At 32.3% G+C, this 20627-nt stretch overlaps 1 protein-coding gene across 4 annotated transcripts in view; it reads left to right on the top strand.

Moving 5' to 3' along the window:
* Positions 1-20411, top strand: part of CCSER1 (coiled-coil serine rich protein 1) — a 1385530-nt gene extending 1365119 nt beyond the window's left edge. For 3 of the 4 annotated variants that reach the window (XM_002806658.7, XM_054253144.2, XM_054253146.2), the window contains one exon: positions 13783-20411. In XM_002806658.7, the coding sequence (XP_002806704.3) occupies positions 13783-14268 (486 nt within the window). In that variant the 3' untranslated portion in view covers positions 14269-20411. The remainder of the gene's footprint in view (positions 1-13782) is intronic. The other variant, XM_035294544.3, reaches the window with a different exon arrangement.
* The last annotated feature ends 216 nt before the right edge of the window (positions 20412-20627 follow it).

Here is a 20627-nt window from a genome sequence, read left to right as displayed (position 1 = left end):
TTGTTCATCATTTATGGAAATACAAGTAAAAGGTTTGTTTTACACAAATCCTATGGAAAAAAATTATATAAATTTGATTGGTCTTAAAGTATGTAGATTATGAATTCAACATGTTAATATTTTTACTACATAAAATTAAAATTAGTTTATGTCTATGTTTTCCTTCATGTTTTATTTGTATTTTAACTATGTATATAAACATTAATAAGTTATTAAAAAATAATATTTTGCATTTTTTCAAGGCTTAAAACATTTTCTTCTTGCCTGTTATGTGAGACATCTGAATTACTAATAATATGAAACCTTAATTGTGACCACTGTTTGTGACACATTACTTCCTTCATTCTTAAAATGTGTATGCATTCTGAATTGCTTTTTTATGCATTTGTACCTTGTACTCATTCTCAATTATGTAACCTTTCTAAAATGCTGCTTTGTCATGCCACGTACCTCATCATAAACCTTCAATTGACCTTCATTTGATTTAATATTTCACTCTTTAAATCAGCAGCCAATAACTTAAAGTAGACAACTTACATATACAATATTTTCTTGCCCCATCCCTATGTAAACATCCTACATCACCTTAGCAAGTACGTTTAATACTAACAGTTCTCAAAATAGGTCTCAGAAGTATACATTTGCTCCTTATCCATGATGCCCAGGATGCCATCCTGACCTTTCAGAAATCCAAGATATACTCACTCTGAAGGGTTTAGTTGAGATAATCCCATATTTGACTTTTTTTCTTTTCCCTATTTTAATCTCTTCCTTTTTCACTCATCTTCAAAAAATGTTTATCAAACAATTACTTTATATCAGAAACTAGGTTAAGTGCTGGGAGAAAAATTTGACACAATTTTTGCTTTCACAGATCATACTGTCTAAATTAGTGATAGGCATTAAACAAATAAATGCACTATATGCATGTATATCATACATATGTATAGGACAACTGCTATAAAGAAAATGTATAGGTTGGTTGCGTTTGCATTTGGAAAGTTTAAAAATAGATAATTTGAATTAAATTCTTGGGTGTGAAAAGGCTTAAAATTTTCTAGGGACTGAGTTACATGCCAGGCAAAAATGAAGGAGAGAACTTCCAGATAGAGGCTAAAAGCATAAAGGCCCTAAAAAAACCTAAGTAGGGAGAGACTTTTTCATGTTTAAGAAACTCGAAACTGACTAATGTTGCCAGAAACCCAATGACTGCAGGAAAAATTGTCCTAGGAAGAAATTACAGAGGTGTAAGTGCGGATAGATCATTCAGGGTCATATAGACCATTACAAGAATTTGTATATTCTTGAAATTCATTATGAAAGTGTTGAAAGAAAATAAGAAGGTCGATGGCATAATTAAATTTGCATTAAAAATTATAGCTCTTTTGTGGTATGTGTGTGAAGGTGCAGAAGAATGGATTAAGGAACACAAGATAACCCTGTTGAACTAGAGGGATGGAGGTGAAGAATAGTGGGTAGAATACAAATAGAATCACTTTCAACTAGTGATAGAGTGAACACAGGACGAAAGGAGAAAGTATCAAGTACAATTCCAGAGTTTCTTTGTGGTCTCCACTCATTTATGTGTTCAACAAATGTTACTGAACTATTAAGATGAAAACCAGACATGATGCAATTACTATGAGTTCAGTTCGGAAAAAATAAAATTGAGATACCAGTAATAAAGTCATGGAAGTAGATCCATGAATGAAAGTGAAAAGGAGTGTAAAGTATCTAAATTTAAGAGTTGTTCACATGAAGTTGGTATGTTTAAAGTTATGTGAATGGATGAGATTTTTTAGGGAGAGTGAAATAAATCTGGACCATGTCATGAAGACCCAGGTGTTTAATTGGAATAGTGTCCAGCAAAGGAAATGATGTAGTAGTGACCAGAGAAACAGAACAGCCACTGGAGCATGAGATGTCACAAATACCAACAGATAATGGAATTCAAACTGAGAGTGCTTAACTCCATTTAAATGTCTCTTAATGTTAAAGGAAAACGTGTAAACTGATAAGTATCCATTTTCCTTAACAACTTTGAGGTTCTCAGGAGCAAAAGCCAAATTGGAGTGGGATGATGAATAAGGTAGGGGTAAGGGGAGAGAAACTGAGGCAACCAAAGAAAGCAGTTGTTTTAAAAGCTCTGTTTCATGCTTAGATATTTGTTGTGCCACACATTTTTCACTAAATCTGGTCTTTATTTAAGATTCTATATTATTGTTTTAGTGGCTTAATGTTGCTTTCTATATTAATTTTTATTTATAGTAGTTTAGTTCCTTAAGTAAAAGTAAGTTCCTGGTGGTAGAATTACATACTTAATTTATTCAAATTATTCACTATATTTATATTTTGTGGGTTCTCCATAATAATGAATGAATGAAAGAATAAATAGTAAAGGAAGAAAGAACTAAAGAGAATGAGAAACATTAGTAAACTTCGCATAGGACATACAGTCTCTTTTATATAGATTTTGACACTCCTCAGATACCTCTACCCTTACAGTGATTTTGGGGAAATTTCCCAGTATATTCAACATAACACATGATCTATAGAGATTATTTCTTAGAGAATTCATTTTCTACCTATGCCAGTACCTGCTAATTTGTCCTGATGTTAGAGAGATAACTGCCACCTCTGTCAACCGTCATTTGGATTCACCTTAGCCTTTTAATGCCAACATCAAGATCTTCCAACATAGTCTCTATTGAAAACACAGACGATATCACCTGTGTAGATAGAGAAAACTTATTCCTTCTGCTTTTAGACAACGTCAATCAGGGAATGCAGATCTATCCCAAGCCAATATCTGGTTACCATGTCTTCCCTTTTAACTGCAGCGTATTGTAGCACAGCATAGCTAGCAAAGATCAGGCATACATATGTCTACTTTACCATCAAATGGTTACTTCTTGATCTTCATTTCTCATAACATGGCACAAAATATCTTCCATATACTACTCTAAGAATTGTTCTATTTATCCTTTTTATCCCATAAATATAACATATAACTTCTGCATATCCATTGTTCATGAGATTTGCTATTGGCACGTACAATTAAATATTCCACCACAAATCTTTTGGATGTTGTTCTTTTTGTTTATCAAATGTAGATATTGTGTCTGTGCATTAAAATGAAAGGTGACAAGTTCTGCATGGAAATACTAAAGAGTACTTTAGAAAATCTTGCATCGGTTCTTGCTTTTACTATTAATAATCTTTAGAATCTAGGGTAAGTCACACAGCCTGTCTAGTCAGTTTCCTTATAAAATCAAGGTATTAAAATACATTAACTTTAAAGTATGTCTTGAATCTTGAATTATTTAAAATTAGGTCAAAAAATAAATTTTCAATGGGCAAGAAGTTCGAATCACTGATATTAATTTTAAAAAATTGACGTTAATAAAATGAAAAAAATTGATGTTAATGAAAATAATTGACAATTATTTTAGATCTTAGCAACTATAAGCTTTATCTAACTCTCATTATATTTTGTGCTTTGTTGATTTTTTTTCTATTTAAAAATCAATTTTAGATCTTTTTAAGCATGACTAACTTTGAAGCTGTGTGGCCCATCTGTTTTCTCTGTTAGCAGACTATGTGAGGCTACTCTGAGTTTGTAAAGAAAATGATTTGCTTTGATAAAGCAGCTTTACAAAAAAGAAAAGAAATTAGCCTTAGAATTTTTTAACACTCTATAGTAAGTGTTTCTAACACTCATAAACTCATCATAAGTAGGGAAAAAAATGGTTGGCTATTTGAAAAATTGCTATTATTAAATAAACCTCTTATCTCCAAGGCTCAACTCTTTATTCAGCAAAAGAATGTGTTTTTGAAATTCTAAGCTTCTTTAAAAATTGATTCTAACTTGTATGTAATGATATTCTGACCATAACTTTTTGTAGTATAATTAATTCACTGCTGTGTCTTATTCTTTATACGATATGAAAGAATTTCAAAAAATTAGGTGGATAATACTTCATTGCAATTCCCAGCCATACTGTATATTTTAAACTTCTATACATGTTAGCAATATGCTTTTGATGTTTTAAATTCTTTGAAGGACTTTTAAGTAGTGTTATAGTCACCAAGCCATCATGCAGAAAACGTAAGTTCTCATTCTTTGTCACATCATCGCCTTGTATATGTCCCCTGAATTTCCTTAAATAACATTTGTTCTACCCAAAATTGTGCATGTTGCTGAAGGAAAACATAACTTATATCAACTATTAAATCAGTCATTAGTAAGAGCCTCAGATTTCCATGCATAAAAATACCTTTGAAGTAAGGCATTCCAAACCAATCTTAATGTACATTTACAAGAATTGGAATAGTTTGTATTAAAGTCATTTATATGTATTGTTTGTAGTATCCTCCAAAATGTGCCATGTATGTAGTCATATATTGTCTTTTTCAGTGGGTCAAGCTTATTCCTAAAAGTAGTTTGCATTACATTGTACTGATATAAAACAACAGATTAACATTGTGAAATTGCTGTATTTTTATTTCACTATGTTGCTCATATTATCTCTTACATTAGGTAAATATGTTACTTTTAGAAGTTTTTAAGCAGAGCATACAGGGTAAAATTACTTGTAAGAAAATCATTTAAGCAAGAAATTTAGGGCTCACATTATTTAATCATGGTAATAAGGACTAAAATAAGAGGCATGAACAATAAATTAGTCTTAATTTAATTATATACAGTATATTCATTTATTTATTTATTCATTTATTGGACTCCAGAAATATTTCTACCTCATAAAGTCACAGCGATTGGCTATTAAGCCTATGAATTATTCACACAAGACATTATGTGAATCTAATGATTTTTTTTGAGATTATTTATTGAATACTACTCTCATTCAAGAAGGATTTTACATAATGTGGTATTGGTGTTGGGCAGCAGGGTGTCTAGACAAGAGGCTCATTTTTTATGTTTTGCTCATATTATCTCTTACATTACTAAGCCACTAAAATGGTTCACTCTTGTGCATTCCTATGCAAACACAGAAAATTATTTTCTACTCCTTCCCCTAAGGCATATAAATTTAAGTTAAATTTTCAACTCATTCTTTCATTTAGAAATCACATATATCTGGAATGCCAGTTGTGCAGAATGTAGATTTCTTCTGAATTGAGTCCTTAATCACACTCCTGTTATTGCTTTTGTAAGCAATAATTGTCTGAAATTCTCATTTAAATCACCTTTGAACTAAGGAGAATTACTGACACAGAATGGGTGATCACATATACACACACTCGCACACATACGTTAGTATTAAAGACAACTTAATGTTCTACAGGATTTGGTTCTGCCTAGAGTTCATTTACTCTAATTATAAACAGAACAGTCAAAACATATGCCTAGTGACTTCTGGGAAAACTGTTGTATGTTTTAACTTTCCCTTTGCCGAAAGAGAGGTGCTATGATTTTACCCTCTTGGGAGCTCTGCTGGCCTTATTAGCATTCACCTTGCTTATCTCCTACATGTCTTCTAACCCTGTTTGAGTCCTAAATGCCTACCAGGAGAATTTAGTATACCGTAAAAAATTTAGGAGTGAGGCTGAGCCAGAAGTAATTTAACTCTGGACAGTTTGCTCCATTCCACATCTCTTGGTAACTTGTGCCATCTGGAAACAAGAAAGGAAAAAAAAAAACAAAAAACAGATCCTGTCTGCCAGAACCTTTGGATGTTTCTTTCTGGTTTTCACTTCCACTTATTACAGGGCTTTCTGCTTGCAAAGCAGTAACTACTTCTTTATACAATCTCTCTGTAGTAGAGTGTTTCCTAAAGCTTTAACAGAACTCTTTATCACTGAAAACAGATTCCACATCTAAGGCTACAGACGCAGCAACAGTTCCAAAATCTCTTGAAGAGAAATTCTGTCTCAGTGATGACAGGAAAAGGGCAGTCTGTTATTTTTAAATGTGGTTTGAGTCTACATTGGCCCTTTAATTGTTGCACTTGAGAAAGAGGCACATTTTAGGAATATTTGTTTACTTTAAATCAACACATTATGTCGTGAAACATCAAAAGGAGCATTTACTTTTTAAGTAGTTTATAAATGCTTTCAGTTTCTATTACTACGTTGGATTGATTTAGTAAAAGAGATAGTATTTTTAAAAATTAATAATTATAAGGGCCCAGAAGAATGCCTAGAACATAATAAGGGTCTTATGTGTCTGCAAACTAAGTAAAATAAAATTTGTAAAGGCCTAATGTCACACTCATAATGGCTGTAAATGACAAAAGGATAGAAATTTATGTATAATTGTTTTTTCTTATACATCATTGATCATGTGTATCTGTTTAGGGAAGCATTGCAATTTAGGGAAGTGGTTCTCAAGTGGAGGTAATTTTGCTGCCATCCGCCATCACCCACCCCTTGGGGACATTTAGCAATGTCTGGAGACACTTTGAATTTTCACAACTGGGTGACAGAGAGGTACCCTGGCTTCTGTAGGTACAGGCCAAGGATGTTACTAACCATCCTGCAATGTACATGATGGCCCCAATAATAATAAGTAATACTAACTTAAACATATAGTACATAAAATGAAACTTATTTACATTTAAGATTTATTTATAAATTTCAATATTTTATTCAGTGAGTAATAATATTCATACAGGCCTTCATTGAAAGCATTTTTCTTACATGTAATTATATTTAACAGTATATAGATATGGCTTCTTGATATCACAATATCGCATGTTTCTATTATTCTGCCTTTATGTTTCTATGTTGATGTATTTGTAATTAATTACATTAGCATATGTATTATAGAGCCTTTTCTGTCATTTGTTTGTTATACTGCCTCAGCTTATGCATTCATCATTTATTTTCGGAAATAATAAAGTGATCTACTCAATCATTCTCCATGCAACTAAACCAGCATCAAATAGGTCAGTCAGTTGTTGAGTTTTTATTCTAAGGAATATCTTGCTAATACTACTGAATTACCATAATTTATTATTTTTATAAATTAGAGATTATGACCATTGTTTATTTGTAATTCAGAAGTTAAAATACTTACATAAATAGAAAATAAAGGAGTCGAGTTAAACATATTTTGTTGCAGATATTTTTATAGCTCTGGATTTTACCCAAAGATGTACATACCCACCATTTATGTTTACATAATAGGATGGGGAAGCAACTAAAAATTGCAGCTAGACAGTATCTCTCTTTCAGTTCATTTTCTACAGTATTGACAAAATACACTGAAGGGGACTTTTTTTCATTTGTTTTGATATCTAATACTATAGATATAATGTCATATTGCTTCGGTGAGTTTGAAATATCTGTTAGGTAAGTCATTTTAATAAAGAAAGTCCAGTAGATTATTTTCCAGACCATATAATTATTAAAAGAGTTCTCAGTAAATGCTAGATGTCTGTAGGACATGTGTATTCAGCACTAAACAAGACAGGCAAAGTTCCTGCCTTTATGAAACTTGTATTCTATTTGACCTGGTGTGTTAGTCCACTCTCATGCTGGTAATAAAGGCATACTTGAGACTGGATAATTTATAAAGGAAAGAAGTTTAATTGACTTACAGTTCTGTAGGGCTGGGGAGGACTTAGGAAATTTACAATCATGGTGGAAGGGAAAGCAAACACATCCTTGTTCACATGATTGCAGGAGGAAGTGCTGAGTAAAGGGGGAAAACCTCTTATGAAACTATCTGATCTCATGAGAACTCATTCACTATCATGAGAACAGCAGTGTGGGGGTAACTGCCACCTAGTCCCTCCCATGACATGTGGAGATTATGGTAACTACAACTCAAGATGAGATTTGGCTGGGCATACAGCCAAACTGTATCACCTGGGTACCATAATGGGTAGAGGTAAAATGTCTATTCTTGGGAATAAAACGTATAGTATTCGCATTGTATATCTTATTATACAATGACCTCCAGGTCTCATTAATAGGAAATACAATGAGACCTCCAGGTCTCATTAATAGGAAACCATTAACTTATTCAGAAGGCATGTTTCTCAGTGTGAATTATCCACACAAAAGTTACTACTTAGCTTCTACTACAAGAACTGTAACCAAGAATAATTCTGATTCACTTTAACATAATTTTATATTTATCTACTTTTTCAATTGAATTCACATTATTGATGTTGATATTTTCATTAATCTTTCAATTTTGTTTAAATCCTGTTTAACATTAGTTATTTTTTAAGTGTAATGTGAGTTTTCCTAGCTGGCTATTGAGGATTGTTTCAAGTTTCTCTATTTCTTTAAAAAAATTTCTTGTTGCAAAGCAATTTTATGTCAAGTGGACATTTGCAGAAAAAAATATATTTTAAAGTCAATGAAAATAATCATGTGCAGAGTTCTTATCTATGCAAGCAATTATAACAGAATAATTTTGCCTGCTAACATTCATGGCAATTACCAATACTTTTTACAAAAAATGGAAAAGAACTTCAGAAAAAATATTATTATTAAACATTCGATAATCAGTAACTGAAAAATTTCTCCCCTCCCCCATGAATTCTATCATTACATCATCTAGTCTTAACAAATTTGGCCTTTCCACATTGGCATGATTATTGTATTTCTATTTTTCACTGACTCAAGTTTTTAATATGATAGAATCCCTAAATATCAGGTTTCATTTTAAATAATCAATGCTTTTAACGAGGTGGCAGTTGTAATGGAGTTTAAATTGCCTGTGCGAATGTGAGTTGTTTCATAGCTTCATATTTTCCTTTGAGTTTTATGCAATACTGGTGCTACATGTTTTGCCAAAGAATGCTTTCAAAAGCATACTGTACTTGGTATTATAACAAAAAAATTTTATATACAGAAAATCAATGAAAAAGTGGTATAATTTTAATATTAATGAAATAAATATTTGTAACGGTCTTGCGTTCAACTCCTCGCTTGTTTCTTAAGTAAAAACCAGATGTTTTACGAAATCTAGAGAGGAAATATACCTATGTGTAGATGACACTGAATCTTTGAGAAAAATGCAAAAGGACTGTCTTTCAAATCCCAAGCAAGGCAACTGAAGACAAGATAAACTGCAATGAGAGGCTGGTGTGACTTATTAATAGATCACATGGACTAAAATAAGAGAATGTTGTTTGTTTACTTGTTTTAAATCAGCATCAGGTGTTTCGTTTGTTGTTCATTTCCTAGTGGTGTATTAAATAATAATGTGTTTAAAATTAGTATTTTCTTGCATTTGATGAAATACAAGTCATATGCTCTTGTAAATAAATGAAAGGAAAACAATTAAAAACTAACAATGAACTGATTTTATTATAATGTGCACACTTGACTGATTAATCCCTAGATTTTCCATCCTTTCATCCTTATTAGGAATTCTATGGATAGATAATAAGCTAGCTGCTGACAGCTTATTTTGCTCAGCTTAAATTGCTCAGAATCTAACGTAATTATATGAGTTTCAGGAAACTTAAAATTCTGATTTTGAGAAATATGTGGCTAGACATATGCATTGAAAATTACCTTCAGGGGTCTCAAGTTCTTTAGAGGTGGTAAACATCAATTAACATCATGATATTGAAATTAATTCCCTCTGGGACAAGGCAACCAAATCCATATATATATATCTATATATATCCCCAAATCAGTGAATCAATCATCCCTTTCTCCAGATCCAAATATATATGCCAAAATATATTTTAATATTTTGTGTCCAGAGGATGTTTCCTATGTATTTCTAAACATATTCCAAAACATGTAGCATAAAATATATTTTTTAAACCCAGAATTTTAGAATTGGAAGGCAACTGAATAATTCTTAGGGTTTCTTAAAGACCTAAATTGTACTGCCTTACATTTTATTTATTTCATTCATGGGCTTAGAAACTGAAGCCCAAAATAATTAATTTATTCATTTCATGCTACACAGTTCAATGGTAGCACAGCCAACAGTAGAGCCTTTTGACTCGAGGTTCAGTGTTCTTTCTATTAGGCCAAATTGTCCTATAATATATTGAACACACAATAGGATAGTTAATGTAATGAAAGGTGTGAGGTACCTCCTACTTTTCCCTTTCTCTGCCTAAAAAAAAATACTTTCAAGGCTGAAGCCTTATTTTTTCCTGTTGCTGAGAGTGTTGGCATCTGATAGCTCTCAAGTAATATTCTCTCCAAAAATTTCCCTGCTAAAAACAAAAACTAAAACTAAAAAAACCTACTCACCTAATACTACAGCCCTTCCCAGAGTCTGTCAATGTCCAATAACTAGATGATAGGATATGACTCCCACCTACTTGCCTGAATTGGAGACAATTATGAAGAACCATCCCAAATTCAGACCTTCCTGTGTGATCAGTTCAGATAATTTAATTTTACAGAATTTAATTTCTCCCTCTGCCGAACTCTGCTTTCTTCATTCTCCGTAGTTATTGGCCTAAGAACATTCCCAATACATTTCTTATAAATATCTGTCTCAGAGTCTGTGTTCTGTGGAACCAAACTACAACAATAAATATAAAATTACTTGAATTTTCTAGAGAAAATGACTTTGCTTTTTAAAAGAGACAAAAGTGTTTAAAGTGATTAGGTTCAAAAGGATGAAATGAGCACCTCTCAAAGTAATTTCAAGGTCTGTTAGTTACATTATATTGTTACTGTGGTGATGATTATTGTTGTGATTAAGATAACTACATTCCAGGTATATTAGGCATTTTAGAGTCAAGTAGATCATTAAATATTAACAATAATCCTTTGTGAAGATATATTTATATAAATATAGATATTTATATCCATAAGTTTCTTAGGTGAGAAAACTGGCAACTTAGGAAACTTAAGTAACTTGCCATGTTCACTAAACTAAAAAGTGTCTCATTCTGGTTGATTTTCCCATTAAACTTTAAGCTGACTTAAGGTAGCATTTGGATCTTATATGAACAACACTATTTCCCATCATGTATGCAGCACGTTGCCCTCAATGTGGTCAATAAATATTTATCACAAGAATAAATGAATCCATGAATATCTTATTCTATCCCTGCTATTAACCCCTGCAACAAGGCAATCTCCTATGTACACTATAAGCTTTGGAGATAATGGTAGACATCACAGAGAACTTAAGAAAAAAAAGACCAAAAAAACTAACATGTCAAAACCAAACTATACCAAATAAACATAAATGGTTGATTTAAATGTGTATTTTTCTTTAAAAATTGAGAGTAAGAATCCCCATTCTGCTTCTTTTGATAGTAGATCCACATGTGCTTTCTAAGTACCCGATGCTATACCAGAGAAGGAGTGCTGAGGCTGGCTGTGTGACTGAGTTATTTGATCCTTTTCAACATGTCTTATTAAAACTGTATATTCAATTTAATATATCAGGATAATAAAAATGATCACATAAAACAATGAATATTCCCTCAAAGATAATATTAAAATCATGGAAATACAGTCTATACCTACCATTTCTACTTTCTTAGGCAGCATCTGTTGAAATAGAAATGAAAAAGAAATGTAACCACTGGTATTATCATTATGGACTTACTAATGCTCTTTTCATCCCCAGTTTTTTTCCACAATATTACATAAGCAGCACCCATGATTTGGCCACAGATACTAAGCACAGGGCTGATTAAATCAACATGTAAGATTAGAGAGATGGAAAGAAAATAAAAGATCACATTTCAAATAGGTCCAAAGCTTAGAGTATTGGAAAAGAGTCAAGAAGAAAAAAGTAGAAAAGTTCCCAAATGACAAAAATTGAATCAAAATAGTTTATTCCTTCTACCCCTAAAAAGTCTCTGAGGCATCTCTTGTGAGTCTTACAATGTTTCCACACCAAGTTACCAGCCTAACTATCTCTACTCCAAACCTAAGAAAAAGTTAAAACGGCATATTAGGAGTACTATGGGGTCTGCTGTAAGTAGCTCATCACAAAAAAGTAAATAAAGATGACTTCTCAACATCAAGACAAAGCAAAGGCCTGGGTAGCAAAATCCTTCCTTCTTAAATCACCGAGTATAAGGACACCCTCAGTAGGTCTTAGTTTTATGAAAAAGAAAAGTAGGGAGATTTATTTCAGTAGTAATCATTTTGAGGCATAAGCTCATATTACAATGTTTTTCTGCATGCAATTAATTTTAGAAAAATGTGATGAAGTTTTGAAAAATTTCTATGGAAATACTTGAGGAAGAAGGAACTGGTAGATCATCAAGCAGACTGCATGTCCTACAGTAGCTATAGGATAAAATAAAAATCTCTGTGCTACAATTTTCCAGTCTGCAAAATGGGAATAAAAGGAGCTACCTCAAAAGGCTCTTATGAATCTGAATATATAAGAGCAATAGCAGAGTGTCTGAAATATAATACACAACCAATAAATATTATGTATTATCTCAAACAAATAAACTTTATTCAGCAAAGATTTATTAAACGCCAGGCAACTGTATCAGGAGAAAAGAGTAGAAATGAAAAGAAGGGGATGACTTGAGATTTTACTTTGGAAAAAGCAAGGACTTGATTCTAAGGGGTATGAGGAAAAGAGTGAAAATAATTTTCAGGTGTTGGCCTGAATGTGGTGCCATTTACTGAGAAGGAAAATCCTTGGGGAAGAATGGGTTTTACAGTTGACAATCAAGTTTTGCTTTGGTTTGATTTGTTATGCCAAATTAGTACTATTAACCAAACAAAAAAAAGCAGTGATGGGTAAATAAGCAAATTGAGTCTCTAGGGAGAGAGAAAGTTTGGAAATAGGATTTCTTAGGAAACGGGAAGTTTGTGTATTTAAACTGTACATCATTTCATGTAAGCGGAAATGTTCACTGTCTTTTTGAGCATGTATTGTATTGCTCAAATACTGCTCGAATACTCACTATATGAATCTGCTGCTGTTTATTGCTCAAAATTGCTCAAGCACTCATTGTATGAGTCTGCTACTGTTTATACTGCTCTTCTCGTCTCTTTCTCCTCATTTTCATCTTCCTTCTTTGTAGCAGCAATAAATCCTTGACATTTTGCAAGCAGAACAATTAAGCCAGCCAGTCTGTTTTTACCTCAATGCATTTTTTCTACACAAACACAGTGTTCTCTCAGGAGGAATATGGGTGCTAGTTTGTAAACTTTGCTTCTTCACAGCATGATTCAATGAGCTATGCCTTGTTTTTATTACTAAATTATAAAATTCTTATGAGCAAGAAGGTGGCATGTACTTGTGGTTAATTTTGATTTTGATTAATAAATTGCATCCAAATGAACCATGTATTGAAATTTCTAGTAAGTGCTGTATTGATCTTTTTATGTTATTATAGTTACTTGGGTGTTTTTAGTTTCTTTAGTTTCTTGCTTACCACTTTGGTGATACAAATCATGATACTGATAATTCTATAAACTCTCTGGACATATATTTAAATAACTATAGCATATTAAACCAGCAAAAGCTAATGGCTTTATGTGTTTATATTCATCATTTATTAAAATAATCTGTATTTTCATACTCTGGTTTCTCTTCAGATCATATAAATCTTTCATCTTTTACTTATTAATCTGTATTCTCAGATAAAGCTATATAATTTAAATTTAATAAATTAGATTTTTAAAAAATCAAAATGCCCTTTAGAGTAAATTAACCATTTAATTACTATTTGTAGTAGTATTGCACTGGAAAATTGAATCCCCTGGATAATTTTATTGATAATTTTCTAAACCTCATTGAAAAATTAGGGGTTCAGACACAAATGTATAAATACCACTCTGTATTGTATGTATGCTGTGAAACTTTTTTTTACATCTTTTTCTTTTTGTGTCTTACCATAGGCTACATATCGAAATCGAATTGTGAGCCAAAATCTCAACACAAGGGACAGAAAAACAATGCATACTCCCACCGAGGACCGTTTTAGGTATTCGTCAGCAGACCAGACAAGCCCCTACAAAAACAAGACTTGTCAACTCCCAAGTCTATGTTTAAGTAATTTCTTGAAGGACAAGGAACTAGCAGAAGTTATCAAACATTCAAGAGGAACTTATGAAACCCTCACTTCAGAGGTTACACAGAACTTACGGGCCACCGTTGGTCCGAGCTCTCTGAAGCCAACAGCTAAGACAGAAGGGCTCTCCACATTCTTAGAGAAACCAAAGGACCAAGTTGCTATGGCCCGACAGCATTCGACCTTTACAGGCAGGTTTGGACAGCCACCAAGAGGGCCAATCTCTTTACATATGTACAGCAGGAAGAATGTGTTTCTCCACCACAATTTACACAGCACTGAGCTGCAGACTCTAGGCCAGCAGGACGGGTAATTAAATCACCCTATTCCTGTGTTTGGGTAGGATAAAGATGGTGTTTCTCGTGCATAGTTCATATTAAAATTGTCACATACTTTTTCTTACATTTTAGTTTGTCATAAACAAAGACTTGTGTTGTTGGTTTTTTTCTTTTCCCAGGAGTGAAAGTTTGAGCATGTTAATAGAAGTAGGCTGAACTGCCTTGAAGACTTTACTATATATGTGTATAATAAATGGGACCATCTTGATCGTTTGTACAGTCCATAATTTATTTATTTTTTATCTCTATCACTTACTGATATGCATTGGAGTTTCAGAAGGTAATATCAAACAGCAATCCATTCACTCTGTTAATGGTGTTACTATAAAAGTAGATTTGAGGAATAATAGATAAAGGATTTATAAGGAATTTTAAATTATGTAGTTATTAGAAGGAAGACAAAAGAGGAATGTTGAAGTCTTATATTTGGCGGTATATTTATTTGAAGAATGTGGCTTGCTTGCATGTAACCTAGAGATGTGTTTGTCTCTATTACATACATTCAAGCTTGTCTTGTGATAAAGGGGGAAATGGCTTTTTCTTTTTCCTTTAAACATCTGGTTCATACTAGTTCACAAAGGATTTCAGACAGAGTAATTGCTAGCCAAATAGAGAATGACAGCTCCGATCTTTGAAAATTTTTGCTTTTAGTTTTTGTTATTGATATTGAAGTACTGTGACATAACATAAGGTGATAAAGTTGGTTGAATTTTGTCAAATGCTGCATAAAGACTGACCTGCTATATTCTTTGAGTCACTTTCATGACAATATAAGCATTTTTCCAAATTTAAAGGATGAAATATCCTAAGAAAATCATTCTTTTTCTTTACTTTCCTTATTTTTTAAAATGTTCTTTTTTATGTAGATCCAATTTTGGTTTATATGCACCAAGCTATTTCTAGAATTTTATGAACTGAGAAATGGAAAGTCAGTGTTTGAGTAGCCAGCATGCAATATTCTGACTATTCAGAAATCTAGATTTAGAACAAAAAGTAAATGTGAACATTGGCAATTTGATCTTAGAAATAAACTTCTAACAGGAATATTTAAAACTCTTTTGATGGCAAATATTTCTCTTTGACAAATAAGGCCCAAATATGTTATAATATGTTATATACTTATGTGCACATGAGATAGATCAATATAAAAATTGATCAATGGATAATTCCATCATGTTTAATTACTAGCAGAGCAATCAAAGAGTAGAATTAAATACATAAATAAATATTTTAAAAAGACTAATAGGAATCAAGGCTGCAGTTTTCTTATAGATATCAGAGCTGGTAAGTATATCCATATTAGCCATAGTCCATGCAAATTGAAACTGTCATACCTACTGCATGATCTGTTTCCCTTGCATTCTCTAACAGACAGAATCTGTCAGTGTGCACAAACAAAATGAATGAAGGGAAACTGAGATAGCAGTTTTAGCATGGCATTGGACAACTTGCTTAAATTAAAGCTATGTGCAAAATACATCTCCTCTTATAAAAATGTATTTGTGTTCTCTGCTTTGGGGAAAACCCATTAGACACCCCACCCCTGAGCTTTAATGATTGAACATTGATACATTTTCAAATTTTGATTGGAACTGATAAAGTAAGGAGTCTAGTGGATATTTGTACGGTAATTTTGGTTTACCAAAGGAACACACATGTACATCAAGACAGACATTTGCCAAATGTTTTCTTTCTTTGCATGCTTGCAATTCTGCCAAAAGAGAACGATACACACTGCAAATTGCTTGACTTAATAAGATTGCTATCTAAAGTTCCCACCATACTTCAGCAGCTGTAATGTTCATCAGATATACATTTTGGGCTGAGCAGTATTTAAGAAATGATAGGAAAATAGAAAAATTATGATTATTAATTGTGGAATTCAGCTTGGTTTGTCCTAAATGTTGGCATCTGTTGCTAGAGTATTTTAAATCTGTAAATAAATAAGCATAATAAAATCATCAAGGATTTTTTCCCAGGATATGGAAGAACAATGTATCACAAATAATGTTTTTGATTTGGACTTTTGGAGTTGATAGTTTTGTTTTCCTGGAAAATAGACCTTTGAATTATACTTTATAAAAATAATCTATTTAAAGAAGATCTGTCATTTAATAGACATTTTAAGAGATGTTTTAAACACTAGTATTTTCTTGAAAAGTCTTTTTTAAAACTGAATCATTCAAAAGAAAACCTGGTTTAAACAGTTCGATTTTAAATGGAAGGATATTTTTTGGAAATATCATCTTAAAGCTGTTTTGTATCAGTATTTTCAGCATTGTTATAATATTATTTGTAATACTAAGTGTAACTCAGGCCTGGAGAAGGTGTAAGCCCACTATGCTAATGTACATCAATAACTGTAAAACAGGGGTTCTTTGTAAGTTCCTCTCGTGTATGTATAGTAACTTATAACAATGGCATGTGGGCATTCTTTCAGTGAGTTGATTTCTTTGTACTAAAATCTCTAGTTTTCTAAGACAGTTCCATGTATAAAACTGATTTTTACATTTCTCCAAGGCGGTACATATCCAAAGACACGACACCAGGGGGAAAAAGTGCTTGTTTTTCTGATGGAAACAGTAGTCTTTTCTTTTCCTTCCTTTTTCGTTAGAGCATGGGTATGTGTAGCTAAGACTAAATAACCCTGTAAAATTTCTGCTGCAAATTGTCTCTTCTGAATTTAGAATGTGTTTTAAGGAAACACTTAGGAAGAGAGATACCTTGAAGAAAAGCTGTTTCCACCTGAAATAAACTGTTCCCATTTTTATAATTATTGGAACATGAAACTATTTCTATGAACTGAGTGATTTTTTTCCCATAAAATTATATGCTGAGAGTCTCTACAAAACTATGAATTCTCTCTTGAATTATTTTTGCTTCTTTGGAGCACCAAAGTCTTTGCTCACATCACAATATGAAACTGTTGCTGCAATGCTAAAGATGTGAATCTACCAGTATCAGTATGGTCAGGGTAAGAACCTGGAGCCACATGTTATTCAAGTTATTTTTGTTATCTAACAATTGAGATGAAAATAAAATAGTAAGCCAATATTAAATATTTATGGCATATTTGCCTAACTTAAAATGTTTACAAACATTTTCATGATTAATCTGGGTTTATGACCTGGGCTCTACCCCTTATATTTTCCAAGATTTAATTCTAACCCATGCTCATTATTTCCTGAATGTTGAACTGTCAGTGAATTCATAGGAAATTTCCCATTTTGCTTTGTTTTCTTTGTCTTGTTTAACAGAGATAATACCCATACACCCCCTTCCAGAAAGAGATTTTCAAAAATTATTATGATATATTTAAGATTCACATGCCCAAGATAAATGATTACATTCCATAAGCCCTTTCAAGAACTTTCTTGATAACTTAGTTGTTGATTAATCAGTAGGAACAGTTTCTTGAATGGTTAGTACTATCTTTCCACATCATTCATGATTATCAAGCAATAGTAACCCATAGCAGAGGGTAACTTGAAAACTTAGCAGAATCTCATAATCACAATCTAAAGTTTCACTTTCAGAACTTAACATTCTGAACAGCTATAAAAGAAGGAAGTGGTTAAAAATAACCCTAAGACTCAATTGAACCACATACACATACATGAAAGTAGAAAAGAAAGGGGAATACATGTGAAGGTGGTATCTATGATTGCCATCCATGTTAGTGAATCACATGCCCCACAGCCAGAAGCTGTTCACTCACTGATAATATTAGCTCAAATGTAGCACTCATTCATTTATACCAGGATTTTGATTGCCATCTAAGATGACTTTATTTAGGCATTATTATCAGGTCCTGTTACATATTTTCATATACATATATATATTTTTGTATAAGAGGTATTTCAATCACACATAATATGCTTCAGAAATTTACCTCTTTTAGAGTTTAAACTTTTTAAAACACTTCTTGTTTGTTTCCCATATACTCATGACAACTCTAGGTTGTAGATGGCATAATAGAAAATACAAACTAGTTTTGGTTTTTATAAAAAGCTGATTTCAGTTAAGACTGGTCATTTTTTTTTAATCTGAATTACACCATAGAATAAAAGCAAACAGTCAACTAGGCAACCAAACAAAGAAGCTTTCTTCTCTAATAATATCCATCATTGCCAAATGTTTGTTTTTGAAATCTTGTTCTGTGCCAACTTGTTTCACCATGTTAAACTGCATACATACCCATAAACTATTTATTTACAATACATTTGATCTTGTTAAGAACCCAGTTCTATTTCCAGGGCACACAACCCAAAACCAAAAAGTTAAAAGATATCACTCTGTAGTTGAATGACCTGTGGAAAAGAATGAAGGCAGTTCACTCTGTTTAAGATGTGGAGAATTTCCCACAAATAGTTTAGGTCAAATAAAAATCATTAACTAATAGAGAGTAGTTTCCTTCCATTTGAGTAAGTGATCTAGAATATGGGATACCATGGTTCTTTGTAGAGCATTTTCAGTGTAGCCTCATTAACTTCTCCAATATAATATGACATAAACTTCTTCCACTTGATAAAATTCTAGAAGAGGAGCATCCTACATCTATCATTCTTTCCAAACATTACCTCTTTACTTTAGTAAACTTGGGTTGCTATAACAAAATATCATAAACCGGGTGGCTTCAACAACACATTTATGTCTCACAGTTCTGGAGGCTAGGAAGTCTAAGATCAGGTGAGGGCAGAATAAATTATTGGTGAGGACCTGCTTCTTGGATTGCATGGTAGAGAAAAAGCACTGGTCTCTTCCTCTTCTAATAAGTGAAATAATTTCATCATGGGAGCCCCACCCTCATAATCTCATCTAAACGTAATTACTTCCCAGAGGCCCCAACTTCAGGTACGATCACACTGGGGGTTAGGCATTCAACATATGAATTTTGGAGTGATACAAAAAATTAGTTTATAGCACTCATTTTCAGGTCAGAAAGCCCACTTCTCTAATAATATACTTCAATAACTAATTAGGTAGTTATTGTTTTACTCTTTCATAGATTAGTTCAGAGACATTAGGTACTTTGCCCAGGACACACAGCATGCATTTTTAACTAAATTGGATTTTGTTTATATCATGCTTATCAACCAAGTAGGATGTCTCCTAAGGAGGCAGAGTGATTTAAGCAAACATGTGCTGCCTCAACCTCCTTTACTCCTAAACTTCCATTGACATTGCTAGGGACAAAAATTTAAGCAATGATCTACTTTAGGAAATCAAAACACTCTACATTGAAAAGCAGTTTTAAAACAATTACTGACATTTAGTTTAATAAATACAGAATTTTGAGAGGATATCTCTTCTATTTCAAGGTTACCTACCAGAAAAACTGACATTCTAATTTTCTTATTTTGAAAGCAATTGGAAAAACACTAAGAAATGATTATATATTTTTTAAAGTAGAGGGCCAATAAGTGTCTAACAAAAGGAAAGTGTCCTTTCCTTCACAGGGCATTGATATAGACATCATCAAATTCCTGTTTCTTTTGCCTTATATACACTTGGAAAACAAGGTATTTACCAAATTGTTTTAGATATTCCTATCTGGGAACTAAAATTACAGCTTATTTAAAATTTGCTTAATTATTCAGGAGGAACTGAAGTGAGAAATACAAATTTACTTGTCCTAAATTTTTAAATAAAATGTATTTTATTTTGTTGTAAATTATATATACCCAAATAATGCCTGAATAAGACGTAATCCTGTTATGAAGTCTCTCTTCCAAAAAAGAATGCAAGATAATTGAATATTAACTCAGTTAGATCCTATTTTTAAGGGAAAATATATACCCTATATTCTGTATTCTTAGATTTATGCGTTTGAGATTAACATTTATATTAGGTTTTTTTAATTTGTCATCTCTAAAACTCTAAAAATTTAGTAAGAAAGATAATAAATAGAAGAACACCCTGGAAAATACAATTTTTAGCGATATTGAATGCAGTAGTATAATTTTCTTGTGGCTCTCGATTTCCTAAGAATAGTGGTTTTATTTAATGAAAATTTCTCAATTTGGTTAATATTCTGAAAAAAAGACTGATATATTTAAGCATGGTGATTAGAAAAATATGCATATTTCCTGCTCATAATAAATTTTAAAACAACAAATTGGTTGTGTGGTACCTGACTGCTTTTGATATGACATTAATTTGTTTTGAACTTGTCTTGATGATACATTGACTTACACTTGCCTTCATATTGGGCATAAAGCATTGTGATTTACTTCTAAGTTCTTAAGGGTTATGACAATTGGAAAATGACAGATCAGCCACTTATTTCATCAGCTAGTTGACACATTTATATTTCTACTTTCTTTGCTACCAG

Source organism: Callithrix jacchus, chromosome 3 (genome assembly GCF_049354715.1).
Source record: "Callithrix jacchus isolate 240 chromosome 3, calJac240_pri, whole genome shotgun sequence".
In the NCBI taxonomy this organism is placed as follows: domain Eukaryota; kingdom Metazoa; phylum Chordata; class Mammalia; order Primates; family Cebidae; genus Callithrix; species Callithrix jacchus.
Note: the sequence above shows the minus strand (reverse complement) of the source record. Positions and strands in the feature narration are given on the sequence as shown.